The 20,084-nt window shown below is 37.7% G+C and overlaps 1 protein-coding gene across 1 annotated transcript in view; it reads left to right on the forward strand.

Moving 5' to 3' along the window:
- The first annotated feature begins 659 nt into the window (after nt 1–659).
- Nucleotides 660–20,084, forward strand: part of SLC26A7 (solute carrier family 26 member 7) — a 71,020-nt gene continuing 51,595 nt past the window's right edge. The window contains exons 1-3 of the mRNA XM_042036320.1: nt 660–1,151; nt 14,260–14,370; nt 18,637–18,809. Coding sequence (XP_041892254.1) covers nt 959–1,151; nt 14,260–14,370; nt 18,637–18,809 — 477 coding nt within the window. The 5' untranslated portion in view covers nt 660–958. The remainder of the gene's footprint in view (nt 1,152–14,259; nt 14,371–18,636; nt 18,810–20,084) is intronic.

Below are 20,084 nucleotides of genomic sequence, written 5' to 3' on the forward strand. Positions count from 1 at the left end.
AGGCATTTAAATGCCTGCACATTTGAAGCTCTTCCATGCCCTTATCTCTTTGTGTCTGAGCACTTTGTATCATACACAAGGTGCATGACGTTATTACCAGAACAAATGTTACTTGGTGAACTGTCTGTGCTGAGAGAGCCTTTGCTGAGTGGACAGCCAAGAGCAGAAAGGACTAGCTTTGAAGAAGAATGATTGTCACAAGAATTTTTGGCACTTCCCATGTGAAGCCGATACCCTGCAGTCCCTCACTGCACTTTGAGATTATTAGTCTTGAGTTTGAGGTTTCAGCCTACAGAGAGAGTCTGTGTATGTTTCCAGTAGGACTTATTGCTACCTGATGTTCTGCATTTACTACATAAATAAGCTCTTTACTGTAACTTAGAAGACAAAATGTTGGTGGAGTAAGACAAGTCTTCTAGCACGAGCTTTGCTGAGGTCTTAATGCCTTCCGCCTGCAGCCAGAACAGCTCCCCCCAGGAGAGACAAGGCTGCTCTCCCGGGCTTGGCAGGGAGATGCCTGCTCTGCTGGGCACTTCTTGCTCAGATTAGCATAGCCCAGCCTATATCACACACACACCCAGTAATACCTCATTTTGCCACTGGAATGTGGCCAAAAGCACAAGCATTACAGGGATATAAAGCGGGAAGTTACTGGAAAGAATCACAAACTAACGTGAGACTAGACCAAATTTTTGCAAACAGCAGAAAATGTGATCTTTTTTTGTAGAGAGTTCTTGCATTTAATGTAGCTGTTTATATGATTGAAGCGCTTAATAAGTGTTTTCATTGAGTATAGTTACAGAACAGCTGCAGAAATCTTAAGTGCTTCTGTTCATTTTTTTTTCTCTGTAGTTTTGGAACTGAAAAATCTCAGAAGAAAACTGGAGTCTGACACAGATCAGGGTGATTCCTCAACTGTGCACTCTCCTGACAGAGGCACTGCTTTTGTGGGGTAGAAATGATGACAGGGGGAAAAAGGAAAAGAAGCACAGTCTGGAGGAAGATCCAGGCTGTTCGCTTTGAAGATATCAAAACCTGGTGTATGAGAAGGCTGCCTATCTTGAAATGGGTGCCTGTCTACAACTGGAAGGAAAATTTGGTTCCTGATACAGTGTCTGGGATGATGTTAGCCATCCAACAGGTGACTCAAGGTACAGTTAACTCATTTCAGATTAGTATTTTAAGTTTTTCTGGTCATATCTAATGTTGATTGGATCTAAATAAAAATATAAGGAAAAATATATAGTCTTAACTCATGTATAGAATGGATGTGCAAATGTGGATAGAAATGCATTGTGTTACTGTAGTTAAATTCTGGGGAACTTTACTATTTATCCCATACCTTTGACAATTTTTCAAACATTTAATATGGAAGGTGAGAGAGCAGTAACTCTATTCATACAGGATATGGTAATATACAACGTTTTATCAGTTAAATGACCACTTTTTTCTCTATTTCACATGGAAAACAAAATATAACTAAATGATAATTGCACTGTAAGATATGCTATTCTGGAAGAAACAAATGCATGATACTATTACCTGCAAAATTCCAAAACACAACAGGAAAAATTCACAACTTTCTGTGCATAAAGAATGTTCCTGCCAGAGACATTATCCAGGGAGAGGATCTGCGGCATCCATAGCTTGTGTGCTGATTTAATGCTGTGTTGCATTACCTACCACACCTCTTTTCAAGAAGCAATACAAAGTAGGGGTGGAGCTAGACTCCATTTTACAGCTTAAAAAAAATAAGAAAGGAAAAAAAAAGAAGGAAAAGGAAAAACTCTTCAAGCCCTGCGCAATGACCTGCAGAAAGCTTAAGTTCCAGTCATCTTGCTTAGTAAAGTGATTGGTACTAGGAAATAAATGCTTTTGTCAGTTTCTGCTGTGTCTTTGATAGTGTCACCTTCTTATGACATTATCTTATATTTATCTCAGACAAATCACAGCTTCTTATCTCAGATGAACTTTAGCACATTCCTTCATTTGAATGACATGTATTATTTCTTAACAATCTTCCATATTAGGTATGCTTAACTATCATTTATGTTAAATTATAAACACTCCTTTAATTGAGTTATGCTGGAGCTGGAAACAAATTATTTGTGTCAGTATTTGTGCTTTTAAAGTAATTAGGAACATCTGCATTGGCATGATTTAACTTTAAGAACCTTAATACTGCAAAGTACCTAATTTCACTGGTATGTGTGTATACAACAATTGTAATTAAAATGGTGCTAATAACACTATGTTGAAATTCATAAAAAATGCTACATTAAACAGCATTTCTGCAGTGTTGATAGTTTTAGCCAGGATTTTCGTGTTTGAGTCTTGTACCAAGAAGTCGTTTAATGTAACAGATAAATTTACAAAGATCCAGTGAAGACAAAAAATACAGGTTTGTGTTTTCTAGATTATTTTTAAATTCTCTAGAAACAATATTATCCTTATTTTATGCTGTTTAAAAAGAAATTGATTGAAACCCTTTCCTCCTGCTGATCTGTTTTTTCTTTCTCTGCTTGCTGCTTCTCAAGATTTCAGAATTATTTTAGGGGATGAAATAGGAGGAGAGTTAGAGACAGAAGCATTTCATCATGTTTGTGGTGCTTTAATTTGAATGCAAGATATTAGCTCTTTCCCTAGTGTTGTAAGCATTCCAGTTACCAGAACTATCCTGATATTTCCACAGAAAGATTTCATGCATGAAAAAATGTTCCATTTGTTATATAGCACAAAGCAAAAAACCCACATATTTTGAGAGGTCCTATTGTGACTGTTTCCTTCTACCCACAAGATAAACCAAGAAATTTTGTAATGAAATGAAAGGCAGAAATTCTAATAATAGCAGGAAAAAAAGGCAACCAGTGATAATTGACTTGTTGAGCATAGTGTCAACCTCAGCAACAGGTTTAAGCAAATTCAAGTATAAGGAAATAAACTTGAGTTACGAAGGTATTTGGAAAAATGTACAGCTGTATTTGTATGCAACAGTTTTCTGAGTGATGAAAGCTGCAAACTCCAGAGTAGAGAGCAGTCCAGTAGGCTGAAAATAATTAAGAAAGGCCTTCCAAATGAGCTGCATTTTTCACAATTTCCTTCTGTGGGATTTCTTACTCATCTGGCATTGGTCATATTCAGACTATTCAGGTTGGCAGCTGCTCCAATCTGGTGTAATGTGTTTGTCTTCCATCTTCTAATCTAAATTTTAGATAAAATTGCTGGTTTCCCTTTGTATAGTGAGGAAGAAAAGATGAAAGTCACTGTCCTTACTGTGTCATAGTGAAAGCAACAAAACTGGGCTGGGGGAGAGGAGACCAAGGAGTATAGTGAGATGGGAAGGAAAGACATGGGATTATCATGATGTGCTCCTTGGCATTTGTGATGAAAGAGTCATTGCTGAAACCAAAGAGTCATCCTGCAGTGTTCCTACAGTTGTTTCATTATTTGCTAAAAATGACAAATAAATATTAATTCAGGAGCCCCAAAATTCACTGCTGAACTCTTATGTCCTGTTTACCTATTGAGACAATACTTTTATTGTCTCTGTATGTTTCCTCTAGTTTTAGAGTCCTTTGTCTACTCCCACGGAATATGGAGAAAGAAGTGTCACAGATAGTTATGTTTCTAAAAATTTTATGAAAATATCACATAGGAACAAGACCCTACAAGTTCTAACAAAAAAAAAACCAAAACCCTTTCAAATACACCAGTTGGTGGAAAGGCTCAGCTGGACTTGCAGTCTCAGACTGAAAAGTCAGTCAGCCACAAGTCAAAACCAGTAAAGGAAATCAGGCTTCATCAGTTCCAGCTATTTAATATTAGTTCCAACTATAATTCAATAATGCTGACATAGAATCCTTATTCTTGCTTTGATACCTAAGGTTGAAAAAATAATCTTTGCATCTAAAATGAACATCATGATCCAGTCTTGAATTTTGCTATATGCTGTAATAGGAAGTTAAGAAATTTGAACTTTTATGTTTTGGTAATCACTACATAATTTGTCTCAAAAATTTCTCAAAAATCTGTTATTGATGGACCAGAACAAGATGTCTCTAAATTAACAAAATAAATCCCTAATTTTCTTTTTGGATTAGCATTCATTGCTCTCTTCCATTTCCCTTTAAAACTTATTAATACCCCATCAACAGTGATTCTATGAAGAGTCTTCTTTCCACTTAATTCTGTATCCCTCATCCTTGCAAACAAATTCAATTCCTAGATCCCTGTAGATGTCCCATAAATGCCTAATCTTTTTTTTCCTTTCCAAATTGAAATGGAAAACAAAAGGTCTGCAGTGCAGGTAAGTACTTCTCAGCAAGCTGCTTTTGTATTCTTCACTGGTCAATGAAGACTTAGTTTGTAAGAGTTAATGAACATTAAATTAGAGAACATCCAAAGGAGGGTAACAAGGATGGTGAAGAGTCTTGATGGGAAGCTGAATGAGGAGCAGCTGAGGTCACTTGGTCTGTTCAGCCTGGAGAAGAGGAGACCTCAACATCCTCATGAGGGGAGGTGGAGAGGCAGGTACTGATCTCTTCTCTCTGGTGACCAGTGACAGGACTTGAGGAAACTGAGGAGGGGTTTGGGTTGGATATCAGGGAAAGATTCTTCACCCAGGGGGTGTTTGGGAATGGAACAGGCTCCCCAGGGCAGTGGTCACAGCACCAAGCCTGACAGCATTCAAGAAGCATTTGGACAACACTCTCAGGCACATGGTGTGACTCTTGGGGTGTCCTGTGCAGGGCCAGGTGTTGGACTGGACAATCTTTATGGATCCCTTCCCACTCAGCTTATTCTGTGATTCTATGCTTGTGAGAGGTGGTGAATGACTGTGTTTACATCACTTTTTTTCTTTTCTTTCATTCACTTATTAAGTTGTCTATCTTGACTGACAAGTTTTCTCACTTTTGCTTTTTTGATTCTCTCCCCCGTCCTTTGAGGAGGAGTGAGTGAGTGGCTGACTGGGTACTTAACTGCTGGCTAGAATCAACCCACCACAGGCGTGATTCATCTGACTAAATCTAACCATCTGCTTTGTTAAGGTTGATTAATTATATTAATAAGATTTCCTCTGAGTGTAACGGGATTGGCTCAGATGTAGACACTGATGAGGCAGACATCAAAGTTTAGGTGTCTTAACCATGATATCCGTGGCATTGTGGGTAATAAACAATTCATGTTTAACATGGCTAAAGGCAGGTCTTACTGTTGTCTTTTCTGTAATTCATCCATTGACCTGTCACAATAATAACAGAGTTATTTGTGGTTTTTTCATGTGACATGGTCACCCCATACTCATATAAGAAGAATACTTTGTTCAGCCTGGGTCTGAATTTTTCTTGGTTTCCTTACATGGTAAAATTAAGGTGCATTTTGGTGCAGTCTTTCCATGTAGCTAAATCTCATATAACTGTCATCATGTTTTTTCTGTAGCCTTCTGAATATGTGCTATAGTCCCATCATATCTCTTCAGAGTGCAGCTGCTTAGCCTATTTTCACAGTGGTAACTTTTATTGTACCAAGCAATAAAATCATCTTTACTTTCAAGGCCTTTCATAGGTGATCTTTCCTGACATTATTTATTCATTACCAAGCTCTTGGTCCATCTATCATTAATCCACTTTGTTATCCTTCTTCATTCAGTCTTGTGTTTTCAAACAAATAGCTTTGTGCCTCAGGATTTAAATTTTGCAGTGTATATTGGTTGGCAGTCATACCTCAGTATTTTGCTATTTAGAATGTGGGGTTTGTGGTTTGTTTTTTGCTCGTTTGTTTGGTTTTTTTTCCTGGGCAGAACTGCACACTGCTCACAAAGGCTAGCATATAGAAAGCAAGTAGTTAGTACCATGACCCATCAATAAGCTTCCCTGAATGTCCCTGAATGTAACAGAAGTAAAGCCAAGTTTTCATGAAAAAGTTTATAAAACAGACCCTCTGTCATGCAGCTGAGTTAATTGCCAGAGGAATTATTCCCCAAGTTAGTCTGCTTGGATATATATTTTAGTGTATGTAACTTATTTATGTTCTCTATACAGGTAGGGGACACAAATGTGTCTGAAGCATTTTGGTCATGACATGCTGTGAAAATTAAGTGCTCTGCATAACATCTGAAGTTGCCTTACTCTTTCTGGATGTAAATGCCTAATGTAGGTACCTCACTTCAGACGACGTCAACCCTTCTCCCCAAGCTTTTTCCAAGATCTCTCCTGAGGTTTTGATAATTATAAACCTCATCTTCAAGCCATTAATGACCAGAGAGGGTCCTGCTTACACAAATATATGACTTAAATTCTATTTTTTTGGTAATTTTCTGGGTGATGATAATACTTACATCCTGCACTTTTCATTATAACAATTTAGAGCTCCTGTCCAATAATAGAAAAATATATGGGTAGGGAAATTAAACACACAAAAATACTTTTGCTTGAAACAGAGAAATTACTTATGCAATACTACATTGAGAGTTTAGGGTGCGAAGAATTCAGGTTTCAGTAGTTTGCTACTGATATGAGTGTCCAACATTGCAATTGAGTTAGACCCTTCCAAAAAACCCCAAACCTACAAATGTTTTTCCAGCCTTCAAAAAGATGAGTACAAAACAAAGGCATGATACATTCTACTGAAGTATTTGATCTGAATGGAAGCCTCAGTGCAAAATTAGAACTTTGAAACTTCAGCTTCCTGAAGGATGATGACTTTGCCATGTGGGAAGTGGTCAAGCACATGGATATATAACTGATAGCAAACAGAGAAAATGAAACACATTCAGACTGAAGGCTGAGATGGGTAATCGCCGTCTCAGGATTCTGGAAAACTAGATGGGTTTCATTGTGTATCTGGTAAGATGTGCCCTAGATGATTCTGTCCAATTTGGAATTATATTCTGTGATTGCTAGTGAGCTTAGCGTTGTACCCCAGTTACAAGTCTGTATTGCAGATGAGGGACTGGACCAGATGCAAGCCATAGAGTTGTATATCTCTTTAGTAATAATAATTATAATTATAAGAATAATAATGCTAATGAAAAAAATATATACATGTAGAGCAATAAGGGATACCAGAGTGATTAATTCAGCTATGCAATTCTGAAGCAGGACTCTAGGACAGCTGGTGGGTTTTGTTTCAGATTTATGTATGGATTCTAAAGACAAATCTGCTGCTGCTCTCAGTTAGAGGTGGTTTTAATGATGTGTTGGAGAATGATTACCCTATTTGAAAAAAGCATGGGCTGCTGTGTGAGTTAGAAGGTGCAAAGAAGGTGATGACCACTGGTAGTGCTGTCTGTTGATCCATTATCACAAATACAGTGTGTTGTTTCGGTTGCCTCTGTTCATGGAAGATGATCTCAGCAGAATAAAAGGCTAGGAGAAGGAGCAGAAAAACAGAGATTATATTTGGGAGAAAACTTAAATGGCTCAGACAGGTTAATTAAAACCTGGAAGGTTTTTTCCTTATCAGGAAAGGCTTTTAAATTAAAAGACGGTTGCAGCACATGGAGAAATGAAAACAAAGTAACATGAATATATTTAGATTTAAAACTGGAAGTAGTTCTAAAAATATTGCATTCAAATACTGGGGTAAGAAGATGGATCTCCTTATCACATAATTCCATTCACAGATGTGCTAAATTACATGTTTGGCTGAGGGGGAGCAGACCACAAGGGAGGGTCTTCATAAGTTTATGCTCCCTTCCAATATCTGCTGCTGCTCAAAAAAAAATTGAAGTTTTGAACTTGTGTGTATCTATTAGAAAGTTAAGACAAATGTGTGGGAGTTTCAAAACTAAAATACTGCCACTGTATTTCTGATTCTATCTTTTCTTGCTAAGTTTGTGGATTCATAAACATTATTCTGTTTCTTTTGAAATAAACATTTGTCTGTGTGCTATATTGCATGTACTCAAAAGCTGCCTATTGGAAGCATGAGGGTGTAAAGTTTGGACTTTCAAATTTATCAGATTGCAGTGATGTCAGTGTTTGTAGTCTAAAAAACAATATTTTTTTTGCAGGCAGCTAGTTCAGGGATATGCTTCATATAGAATTTATATATACATTTGCTGCCTTTCCTATGACCTGTCATGAACAAGAAATGCTTTGGCTCAAGCGGATTTTGGTGGGCTGTTTTTTTGGAGGGTGGAGGGCCCTTGAGACATATTTCCTCTAAAAGTTAAATATGTAGATGGCATCTGATGAAATCAGTATTGTTATTTCTGCCAACTTCTTTTTTTTTTCATTCTCCAAGCCCAACAATAACTCACTGAGTCTTGGTGTGGTTTGTATGTTTTAATTAAAGTTAATTTAATCTGGAGCTGGATTTATTGCTGAACAACTAATTCCTTAACACTGGCTGGAGACCTTGACATTAAAAAAAATTAACTATACTGCTTTTCTTCATTCCAGAATGGGTGCCCAGTGTTTTGGAAGGCATGATGCCAAAAACTTATATAATTTTTTTTTTCTTAGCTTTTCATGGAGGAACCCCAGCTGTGTCTTCTCAAGGGTGATAGTTGCCGGGGGTTTATTTCAGGCTCTGATCATAAATGTAGACATAAATATACTCTGAGCTGACTAACTGGAGCTAATAATTTTATTAAGGGGTAAAGCTGCCTTGTAAATATACATCTGGCTTACAAATAACATGTGTAGATGAAATCAAATAAGCACATTTGGAAACAGAGCCAGAAAAACCTCCTGCAGAATGCATTGGAGAATCCATGTAGTCCATGATTTGTAGAAGAGTGTCCAGTTGAACTCTGTTATAGTTCTCCTATGCAAAGAATAATGATGTAAGCTGAATATGAAATTTGACATGTTAGTGAGTAAATGTGGGACAATGTTTCATACTTTACAGTTTTCCAGGAGAGGAGAAAGGCACTTAGGCTGCTGTGCATGCAATGTTTTATTTCTAGTGCCTATAAAATTCTTCCAAGTTACACATGTGCTAATACAGACCTGTCTAACAGACTGCTAGAAATGTGAATTCAGTTTCTGGATGACCTCTGACTCCTCTGGGGCCTCATGTCCAGGTACACTCTGGTGTACATACATCTTTGTATGACCAGATGAGCTGCGCGGATCCCTGTGCCTTGGGGTGCCTGAGCACCATGGACAGAGACTGAGAAACCCAGGAGATGTTGATTCTTGAAGGAAGAAATGACACCACATATAATCTTCCAGATCATAAAACTGTTAGTGTTCAGATCCTTGGCCACCAATGTGCCAAAATGAATGCCCTTTTCATGGATTTCAGAAAGTCCAGTTCATCTGGATTAAGGCCTGTAATCTCTCATGGTAGGTTTTTGTTTCTCCACAGCATTGATGCTTCTCAAAATATTACCTCATAGTTACCTGCTTGCCAGAAACTCCTTATGCTTCATTTTCTGTTTATTCTTACTGAAATACAGAGAGATTTACCTATAATCCACTTTCAAAATGCTTCGTTGATTCTGGAGGTGGCCGAATTCTTCAGGTATTATGTCTGACTGGTGGATAATAGCTCATAGAACTCACTGTAAAACAATTTAAAGAATCTCTGTGGTGTTCAGATATTGTGTCAAATTCGTCCTAAAGAGGTCTTAATGTCAAGACTGATAGCTTTTCTTGAGGAGCTCTATTAAAAGAAAACACTAGAAATTTTTAATGTCGGTTTTGTATGTATCTAAACTCTATTATGTACAGAAGGGTCAAGCTGTCTTGAATAGTGAAATCATAAGTGGGTCCTGCCATCAACTTGTTTCTTGTACCATAATGCTTGCATATTTTCCTTTTGAACATTTAAGATACAAATGTCAGGATGTGGAGATCTGTAAAGTGGCAGAATAGAACAGTGTTTTCTCAAACCTACCTTGGATGTAGTTGTCAGGTGGTACATTGAGAGAGCTGCATTTTAGAGTCTGAAATACTGTGAATTCAGGTACTATGGCTAACAGAGCTGAGGTGTTTAACTCTCACCTGGCTGAAGGAGTCAGTTGCATGGGAAGGAACTGCACTGAAGCATCCTCCAAAAAAGAGGGTGGTTGCCAAATCAACATTGTGCGGTCTCTGAAAGATTTATGGTTCATTTTTGAGGATCTGTCCTTCCATTTTGTCTTTACATTCTTCATTTGCCTCAGGCTTGAAATGACAGAAGAACCAAGGAATGATTTTAAGCTCTGGGTACTTTGTCACAAAGTAAGTCAGACAGAAGGTACAATCCACTTGTGTAGGCCCAGCAAATGGGGCCATTATGTAACAGAGGTCTTGCAAGCATGAATGTGCATTGAGAGAACTGATACTGAGCTTCCCAGTTTTTGGAGGTAAATGACACTATTTCCAAAGGATCATTTTGTGTTAAAAGCTTTTACAAAATAGCCATTGTCAAAGAACCCTCCAGAACTGTAGGTTTGTGTAGGAAAACTGTTATGAAATATGATATAAATTTTTTTTTTCCTGTGGTGGGTTGTTTTTTTCTTCAATAGAAATTAGCTATCCTGGAGTTAGAAATTAAAGCCTGGGATACGACTCATTGGTTGTCTAATTTGTTAGTTCTCCAAGAAGCATTGATAGGAGCATCATTAAATATGTGTCAATTCTACATTTTAGGGCATCCTCAGAAATACCTTTTTTACTTCATAGTTCAGCTTAATGAAAAAATATAGAAATTGTATTTTTCTGAAGCGTCAGAGAGTGACAACTGCAGATAGCATTTTTGAGTGGGATAAGATGAATTAGTGTCATTTAGGGTTCCATAAACCTAGGTCTGACCAGCTTAGTATAGTCACATTTAAGAGTAAAAGGTTACAATTACAGAAAGTTATTTGAATATACACTCTATCAGAAAGACTTTTAAAATATATAGCTTTTTACAGTAAATACTAAATGCTACTAATGTTGATATTCCTCAAATTAATTATAGGCTTAATACTTTTCCTGCTTCTTCAGTTAATTTCTGGTTTGTACCTAGTATTTCCAAAAGACATGGTAGAGCTTTCCTCAGAATAGATGTATGTGTCAGGAGCATATTTCCAGATACAGAAAATTGTTAACAAGTTGACCATACTCTGGTGATTCACAGCTCTTTTTCCTATGCGAATGATTTTTTTATTGCTGTACTTTTGGCACTAGTCTAATCAGCAGGAACTACCAACTTAAACTGAGACGCTTCTCCTGCGGTCAGAGATGGCCTTGTTTCTCTTTGTATCAAGCTTGTTATTTTGTAGTTACTTGCATTTGACACTGATTAACGCTGGGGAACATCGCTTGCTTTTCAGAGTGGCGTGCCAGAGGATTGTTAAGCACCTGGTGCTAGTCACAGGTTATGGTTTTCAGTGAAAGTGTGTCCCACAATGTTATCTTATGATAAGGAGGTAGTTAAAACAAGCAATATTAATGTACTGTATCCAAACTTACTGTTCAATATTTGTTTGCATTTCTTTTCATGGAATTTGTATTCTTATATGAAAACCTTAATGTCACTACCATGGGGGCTTCTCCATATTACCATTGAAGATTATGTGAGATCCTTACTTTATGATCTATTTCTTTTAAGTATTACTGTTTGGAATGAAAAAATAATGTTTCCTGTCTTTTGACAGGAAAGCTCTTGAGCACATGGAATGCACTGCAGTGAAGTTTAATATGAAAATTAATGGAATAAGATGAAATATACTACTGATTACATCTTGAAAAAAAGTATTTTAACCTACTAAACTAAACTAAAAAAAGTGTTTTAACCTTTAGAACATTTGATGCCTAATCAGAAAGCCTGAAGTCTTTACTAATTCTATTTTATAATGGCTGTCTGTTCTTACACACTTCGGTAAGTGACATGCTTCAGTAATGGGAGTAAAAACCTAACGAACAGAGCCAGGACTCAAGTCAAAGATTAGTAATTTTAGCTCTGTCCTGATTGCAATGACCTCTCTATGAGAACAATGACACACTGCTTCTAGAAATTTAATATAAAAGAATGTGAAAGGTCTAAGTGAGAAATGGAGAAAAACAAGAGCTGAATTTAAGTTCAGATTATCTGCCTGTAAACAAGTGATATTTATCAACAGCAGATAATCTGGATTTATAACCATAACCAGGATTTACAGGCCCTTCCCAAAAACCTTCTAAAGTACATAGCTTGCTCAGCATTCAGTACTGAAACTTGTGTATTTCCCTTATGCTTGTCCACACAGACAGGTAAATTCATTTCAATTATGTTGCTATAACTAAAATGAGGCTGAAGTTATACTGATTCTTCCGATTCCTTTACTTTTTGGAGAGTAAAATAAATTAGCCTTGCATAATGCTTTGTTGAAATGTTGGAATATCTGTGTGAGTAGTATTCAACTAATGAATTAGTTCCAAATTTTTTGTTTCCTTTTGGTTTTGTTCATAAAATGGTTATAATGGAAGAGCTTTCCAGCGCTAAACAAGCTTTAAAACATTCTTTCTCCTATTCTCTTTCCCCCCCCCCCTCCTCCATGCTCAATTTTGTCTGGACAGGGTCATGCAGTTCTCTCCTGTGCTGTTTTTATTCTCCTCAGGCACACCCTTCTGTGTTGCTCTTGGGTCAGAAGCTCCTTCTACCTCTATTGATCATGTGAACATAGATATCACACTACAATTTCAAAGATCTTTCTGGTTTATGACAATGCTGTGCTAAGAGAAAAATGCAGAAGTGGCTATCAGTAGATGCACTAATTGCACTAGATGAATTGGCTGAAAAGCAACCAAGTCCATTTCTGTTTAAAAGAAGTTTAAACACATTAAAATATCTCATTTCCAAGTCATAATTGATAGTGCTACTTTGCTGAGCACAATGTGGATGAAAATGATTCATGTAGGATTCATATCAGCAAAATCTGCATAGTGAGGTTTTTCTAAGAACAGATGAACTGCTTCACTGAGAACTTGACACTTCTGATCTTTTGGCATTTTCTTGCCTCCCCCCACCATGTGCACTTTGTTACAGACTCAAATGAAAATTTAAGAAGGAGATTTTGAATAAAAATATTCAGAACTGCCTCTGAAAGCCCATAAACAAAGACATTCTTTGGCACTCTCCATATTGTTAAAGCCCCATAACACCAACATTTCAGGTAAAGAATGCTTTCTGGAGCAGTTAGGAAAGCTTGGTGAGAACAATTAATCCTACACATTTAGTTTTCTTTGGAGATCTCAAATGAACACAGAAGGCAACTCCATTCCACAGATCTGAATCACCTCTGTCCCAGACTGCACATGGTCATTCTCCCAGTGCACACACGTCTGTCCTAGGCTTGTGAGAACACTCAGGTTGAAGGGGAATTTCAGAAAGGCATCTTGTGTGTTACACAGGCCAGTCCTTTCTTCCAGACTGCATGATTCCCCAAAGTTAATGGAGCAACTGTGCAGGGCAAGTTCTCCTTCTTAGTTTCCAGTAGTAAGAGCTGTGAAATGGCAGTAGAGCCTGCAGATCTGAAGCACAGTCTGGGGAGTCTCCTTCTGATGACTTGCAAGAAGTCAGTGCAGTCTGACTTGCTATCTTAGGTATCCTGAGTTGAACAGCAACCAAATCTGCTGCTTTGCAGGAGTGTCTCTCTTGAAAGATGAGTTCTTGTCGTATTCCGAGATTTTCTAGGAAAAGGATGGATGCTGTCCTCTATAGCTAAGTGGTGAAGGTAATTAGTAAGTCTATAAAGTTAAACCCTAACCAATTCAGTTTGTTCTCCATCTCAACATGAAAGTCAAATACTTTCTGTTTCTGAACTGACAGCTTTACACGATGAAAGAAATGTTAATATTTAAAGGCTTAAAAACCCCAGGCACCTAAAGAGGATGAACTCTGGAATATTTTTTTGTTTAAGAAATTAGAAGAAAGCAGACTGAAGGGGCTCCATCCAAACCAAAATTACAGGTTTTGAAGTATTTGTAAGAAATAACCATCCCATTGCCTGGAGACCTGGCAATCTCAAACCCATGTTTGTGAGGGTGGGGGTGAAACAATGCTGCCTCCTCCTGTGAGGCCTGGCTATTAAAAGAGGTTTGGAACCACTGATGGAGGCAACTTGGACACATGGTAGGATATGGGGATTTTGATGATGAAATGAAAAACCTTCCACAGTTCTTTCTGATCCTTATTTTACAGTAGTTCACTTGTAATCTAGGTTTTAATAAATGAAGATGATTTTTTTTCTGCTCTTAATAAAACTGTAGACATTTCCTCATAAAAATAAAAAACAACAAAGTGAACAGAACAGTTTTATCTTCATACAGTGAAGTAATTCTATTTAACTTTCTACAGGGCTGGCGTTTGCCATTCTGTCTTCAGTCCATCCAGTTTTTGGTTTATATGGATCTTTCTTCCCTGTCATTGTCTATGCCATATTTGGAATGGGACGTCATGTTGCAACAGGTAAGTGTCTGTTTGTTAAAATACTTTTCAAAAATAAGGAGCCGGATGCTGAAATTTATTTTTGTTTAAAGGTCAATGGAAGGACAATTATCTATGATTAAACAGAAATAAGATGTTTTTGTGCTTCTCTTTACAACTTTTTTTTCCTTCACTTTAAATACTTTAAAGAGCCTCATTAAGAATATATTGGAGTTACTCCATATATTGGAGTTACTCCTACCATTATAATTTAATATTGCACTGACACTTCCTTTGTAAATGTAATTTACTAAGAGCTTTTGTATTTTAACTCTGCTTTAGAAATCTGCTTCAGGCTAAGAGTTTAACAAAGGCCTCTGCCAACAAGATGTATGCAAATGGAAATGAAAAATGTTTGAGTGCATCTTAAACCACAGAAAACACACATTGCTTCTTACCTGTCTAAAACACAAATTCTGCATTTCTCAGGGGGAAAAACCCCCAAAAAACTACTTTCTGAGCCCATTACCTGCCATTGTATTAAAGCTAGAGACTCTCCCAATGAGGACTCTTGTCCTCTGCCAGAGTAGTTAGGTAGATAGTGAAAGGTGCTGCCTGGCTGATCTGCTGGTAGTTATGAGTTACAGGTTTACCCTCAGCAGAGCCTCAGCAGCTGGAGAATTGAATGGTTTTGTTCTCCTAATAGGTAGATGAATGCTCTGTTTCTGAGCCCAAAGAAATCAAATTATGGAGGGAAGCTGGAAATACTACTCATTAGATTGAACCCCAAATTCTTTGCTGTGCAGAAGTGGGCACTTGACGGCCCCTGAAGTTTGCAAGAAGGATGAGATAGGCCCAGTAGCAACACACAGCATGTCTGGGTAAAGGAAACCTGTGGCTGTCAGAAGAATTAAGCAGGGAGGAGGTATCTCTTCCTTGAAGAGGAGAAAATCTCCTGAAAGGAGGAAAGATAGTTCTGGGTAATCACACTCAAAATGAACTCTGCAGAGTCTTACTGTACAAGTGTATGCAATGTTTTAGTAAGAAGATAGCAACACATTTTGAGTACCCTTTTTTATCTAAAATATTCAGTTAAATTATAAAAAAATAAAATTCTGAACAGCTATAAATTGTCTTAGAGAAAAAGAAAAGCTGAAAGTTTGTATTCCCTTGATGCACAGAAAGTATTTAAGCCTTTTGATATGCAAAAAGGATCTGTGGATGTGTTAGTGTCTTAATATGTATGAGTAAGGGACTGTACTCAACTCATGTTAAAAAGGAAGCATTCCAAAAAAAGGTGAAAATTTAGAATCTGGGAAATGAATTTTACTCTTGAATAGAGACAGATTAGTACACTCATTAAAATTTTAGCCTATTTTAAAAAGCTGTTTCAAAACTGAAAAATTTAGCAGTGTATTGTCAGAAGTTTGTTGGTGTAAGATTATTAGGAAGACAAGAATCCATCATATGTAGGAAAGTAGATAAGTAAGCATCTGGCTGACATAAATTCTAGTAATGAAAACAGGTGATAGAATAGGTAAGCAGAAGCTCTTAAGTCTGACGTTTTATCCTTGGGAGGGAATACTGTTCAGAAAATAACTTACTGAGTTCCACAGCTTCATGTCTGCAGATTTCTGCATGGTCCTTGGTGTGGAAACCTATTCCATTCATAGGTCTCTACTTCAAAATTTAACCTCATTCAAAAAAAGGTAACAAAACAGTTTCCTTGCATTGATGTATTTTTTTTTAATTAATAAATTTGTGTGACATATACTGTTGATCCTTTCGGTAGAAAGGTCTCATGCACTTGCTCCTCCAGCCTCAGTTAAGGCATCATGGTGTGTAGCTGAGTGTGTAGGAGGTATACTGCCTGCCTCAAGTGCTCTGTAATTCCTTAGGTACATTGGAGACAATCACTTACCAGAATTTTCGGTAAGATCTGTGATGCTCTCCATATGTACACAGGCTGTAAAAGTGCCCTTTGTTAGTGAAGGCAGTCATGTTAATATGAAATGGAAAATCCATCAATGGCCCTGTTCTGTCAACTTTTATTCATTTGAAATGCCTCTTCTTTGAAATAGCTGATCTACTTCAAAAGATTTCCCACCTGAGCAACAAACACCTACACCTTTTTCATGACTTTTTAAAATATAATTGATTTTGAACCATCCTGTCAGACAGCTTTGTCTGTCATAGTAACACATACAAGTCTTTGATTTAAGATAGAATTTTATGTAAGCTCTTTTCAAATTTAATTTTATGTAAACTGGTTTTTTTTTTTGGGGGGGGGGGGGGAAGGGGGATTAAGTAAAAATAAGAGAACAGCCAAAAGGAAAAAAAAGCAATCTGAAAAGCAAAATATTTAAAACTATCCTGAGTGTTTCTTGAAGAAAATGTATTTTAGGCCTAGATAAAAAAAGGGAATGTGATCAAAAAACCCACCCCTTCATGGTTCAAGGGCAAATTAAGGGGACTGTAATGGGTAACAGTGTGTAATGGCACTTGAAAAATTGAAAGCTTGGCTAAATGAGGTGGGTGGGAAAGCCATGAAATGTGACAGGTCAAACTTGTGCAGGAGTATTAAAAGGCTAAAAGAATTTGAAGAATTCTACAGAGAGTATGATCAAACTGATAGTTAGAAGTTCTGTAAATACACCAAAATCAGGACAATGAGAAGTACACCGATAGGACACCTTTCTGACAAAGGGGTAACAGGGACATTCTGTGGCAAGGCCACAGGATTATCAAGTTGTCAGTATAATTTTGCAGGGTAGTTAGAAGGTCTCTGCAGGGAGTCCTGGGAACTGCAGACCTGTTGATAACAGAAATAAAAATACTGAATCATAGAATCTTACAACCATAGAATGGCCAGGGTTGGAAGGAGCCTTAAAGATACAACCCCTCTGCCATGGTCAGGGACACCTTCCACTAGATCAAGTTGCTCAGAGCCCCTTCCAACCCGGCTTTGAACACTCCCAGGGATGGGACAAAAAAAGATATGTATAATCAGACCCTGCTGGAAAGGAATTAATGTGACTTCTGTAAAGGAAAATCCTACCTCACTACCTCCTAGACTACTGTATGAATGTCAACAAGCACATGGAGAAGGGATATACTTTGACTATAAGATATCAGAATGGTCAAACAGCTACTGATAAGGTTCCATACCAAAGGTTACTAAAGAAACTAAGTTGCCCTTGTGATAGAAGGAAAGTCCTTTTATGAATTGGTTGAAGGATATGAAGCAAAAGGCTGGACCTCATGGTCATTTTTCAGGGTGGCAGTATCCCTGGTGGGTTCCCAAGGAATTCATGCTGTGAGGTTTACTCTATGAAGGCCAAGGTGAGGGTAGGACTGTGTTCACCAGGTCCTGCAGTGGTAGAAAAAAGGCGAGTTCAAAGAGAATTCGCTTTAAAAGACTTCTAAAGTATTGATTAAAGAAAACAGTACAGCAGATGGTGAACTTCTGGAACCTGCTCTCAGAGGACACTATGGAGGGAGATATACAAGCTGGCTCAGACAAGCCTTTGACAAATTCATGAATTCTAGTCCACAAACAAAATCAAAAAAGGCCAGCTAAGGAAGTACTTCTCTATCACAACAGCTATGGATGCTGGCAATAAGGGCAATGGCCTGCAGAAAACAGCCAGGCCTGTGTCCTTTCCCCGGGTAACAGCTCTGATTGTCACAGCTGGAGACAGAGTACTGGGCAAGATGGGCCATTGTTCTGACATAGCAAGATATTTCTTACGCTCTAATAGCTCTGCATGTTTGCGTCTTTCAATGTCGAATTGTCATCCTCATTTATCTTTGTGTTATTAAAAATGCTATACCTCTCTCAGCAAATAAATGTTTTTCTCATAATTTGCCTCCATTTATTAGAGTGCTAGGTACTATTTAATGGGCTAGGTGCTATATATAGTGGGAATTAATTGCCCTAGAAATTTGAGTGGTGAACACTTGGGATTCTAAGACAAATAGCTGCTTGATCACATCCAGGGTGAGTTAAAAGCATTTCTGATAACTTGAAATCATTGTAAATTGTTGTATTTGAATCTCTTTTGTAAACCTGTCTAAATGAATGTGCTAAAAAAAAAGGATTTATATTTAATTTGCCTGTATAAATGGTATTTTATGGGAAGAAATGTGTGTTACATAGAAAAATTACCTTAAAAATTGTTCTTATGATGACAGGAATATACAAAATGGCACTTTTACTTATAATGACTATTTTGAAAAAGAGACCATGAGTGATGAATACAGACAGATATACAATTATTGGTGATTAATGTGTGGCTTTTTTTGCAGGAACTTTTGCCTTAACTTCCTTAATATCTGCCAATGCAGTTGAGCGCCTTGTTCCTTCAGTCAGAGCTAATTTCACTGCAAACAATAATTCCGGAATTCTGGGTTTGTCGGAATTTGAAATGCAGAGGATTGGAGTTGCAGCAGCAGTTTCATTTTTAGGAGGAATCATTCAGGTTGGTGGTGATCACATTTTCTGTATGCTACTGATGTTCTGCCTTTGCAACAGCTGTGACATTCATAATACTTTTTTTACTTCTCTGAGAAGAACTAGTGGAAACATCTGGTTCAATGGTCATAAATGATGAAATTAATGTGCTTTAAGAATTTGCTACTCCTTTGTTGAGATGTAGTAATTATCTGTATACATGCTCCTAATGTGTTACAATATGAAGCAAAAACCACATTCAGTCAGCTCTAATATAACGCTCACTTGCAGCTGGTGTCCCCTTTCCTTCTCCTTCAGAAATAAACATGAATCAGCTCCTGGTAAGCACTGACATATTCCTGAGGCTTTCTGTTGCCCTTGGCTTGAAAAGAAATCCTATACAATATCCAATAATTAAAAACAGTAGGGAAAACTTTAAATTCTCTTTGGAGTTCACACACCCATCATTAAAGTGAAATAGTAAAACAGATGTCTTCAAATGATTATCTAAAGTTTATTCAAATGATCAGAGGTCTTTTAAATTTCTTCTTTTTTCTTATTCTGGCCACAAGGGCCAAGTTCCTTTATCCATTGCCAGTTGCTTAGGTCTTCAAAGAAAGCTTCCCTCTTTTCTTGTAAATATTAAAATAGAAGAAATGTTCCAGCTTGCAATATTGCAACAACTCCTGGGTACCTGGGCTCCTGAAAGAAACCCAGACCCCTCCACTTGGTGCTTTGGATGCCTCTACCGTGCAGAGGAGGAGCAAAGGAGCCCATAATGGGATCTTCAGTAGCCTGTGTGCTTGGCAGGAACTGGGGTGCATACTTAATGTTAGTCACCAGGAAATATCAAGAAGCATTGTTATTTCTGTTGCATTTTTATAATTCTTTTATTGGTTTATGACCAGGATTCTTTTAGTGGATTATGGCTTGGGGTGGGAACATGAGGGACAGCCTACAGACAACACGGAAAGCAGAGCTGATGCAGATTGTGCGTGGCTGTGCCTGCACGTGCTGTCCCAGTGCACCACTATGTGAACCACAGCACCGCATCTTATGCAGGGTGCTTGCAACAGCAGAGCATGAATGCAGATCTTCATGCAAGAGACCTGTGCTCACAGGTTGGAAATCTCCTACATCATCCTCAGAGAGGCCAAAATGCCTCACACAGGAAGTTGGTGCCTGCATTCATTTGATCTCACTTCAAAATCCAGTGCAGAAATTATTTTGCTTGGTGGCTGTAGAATCCCATTAGATGTGTAAGTCCTCTAGACCTCTTACTCTTTCATCCTGAAAAGTTCTG

The sequence above is a fragment of the Corvus kubaryi genome, unplaced genomic scaffold (genome assembly GCF_017639235.1).
Source record: "Corvus kubaryi isolate FWS band 111438036 unplaced genomic scaffold, C.kubaryi_AGA036_p1.0 37385, whole genome shotgun sequence".
In the NCBI taxonomy this organism is placed as follows: Eukaryota; Metazoa; Chordata; class Aves; order Passeriformes; family Corvidae; genus Corvus; species Corvus kubaryi.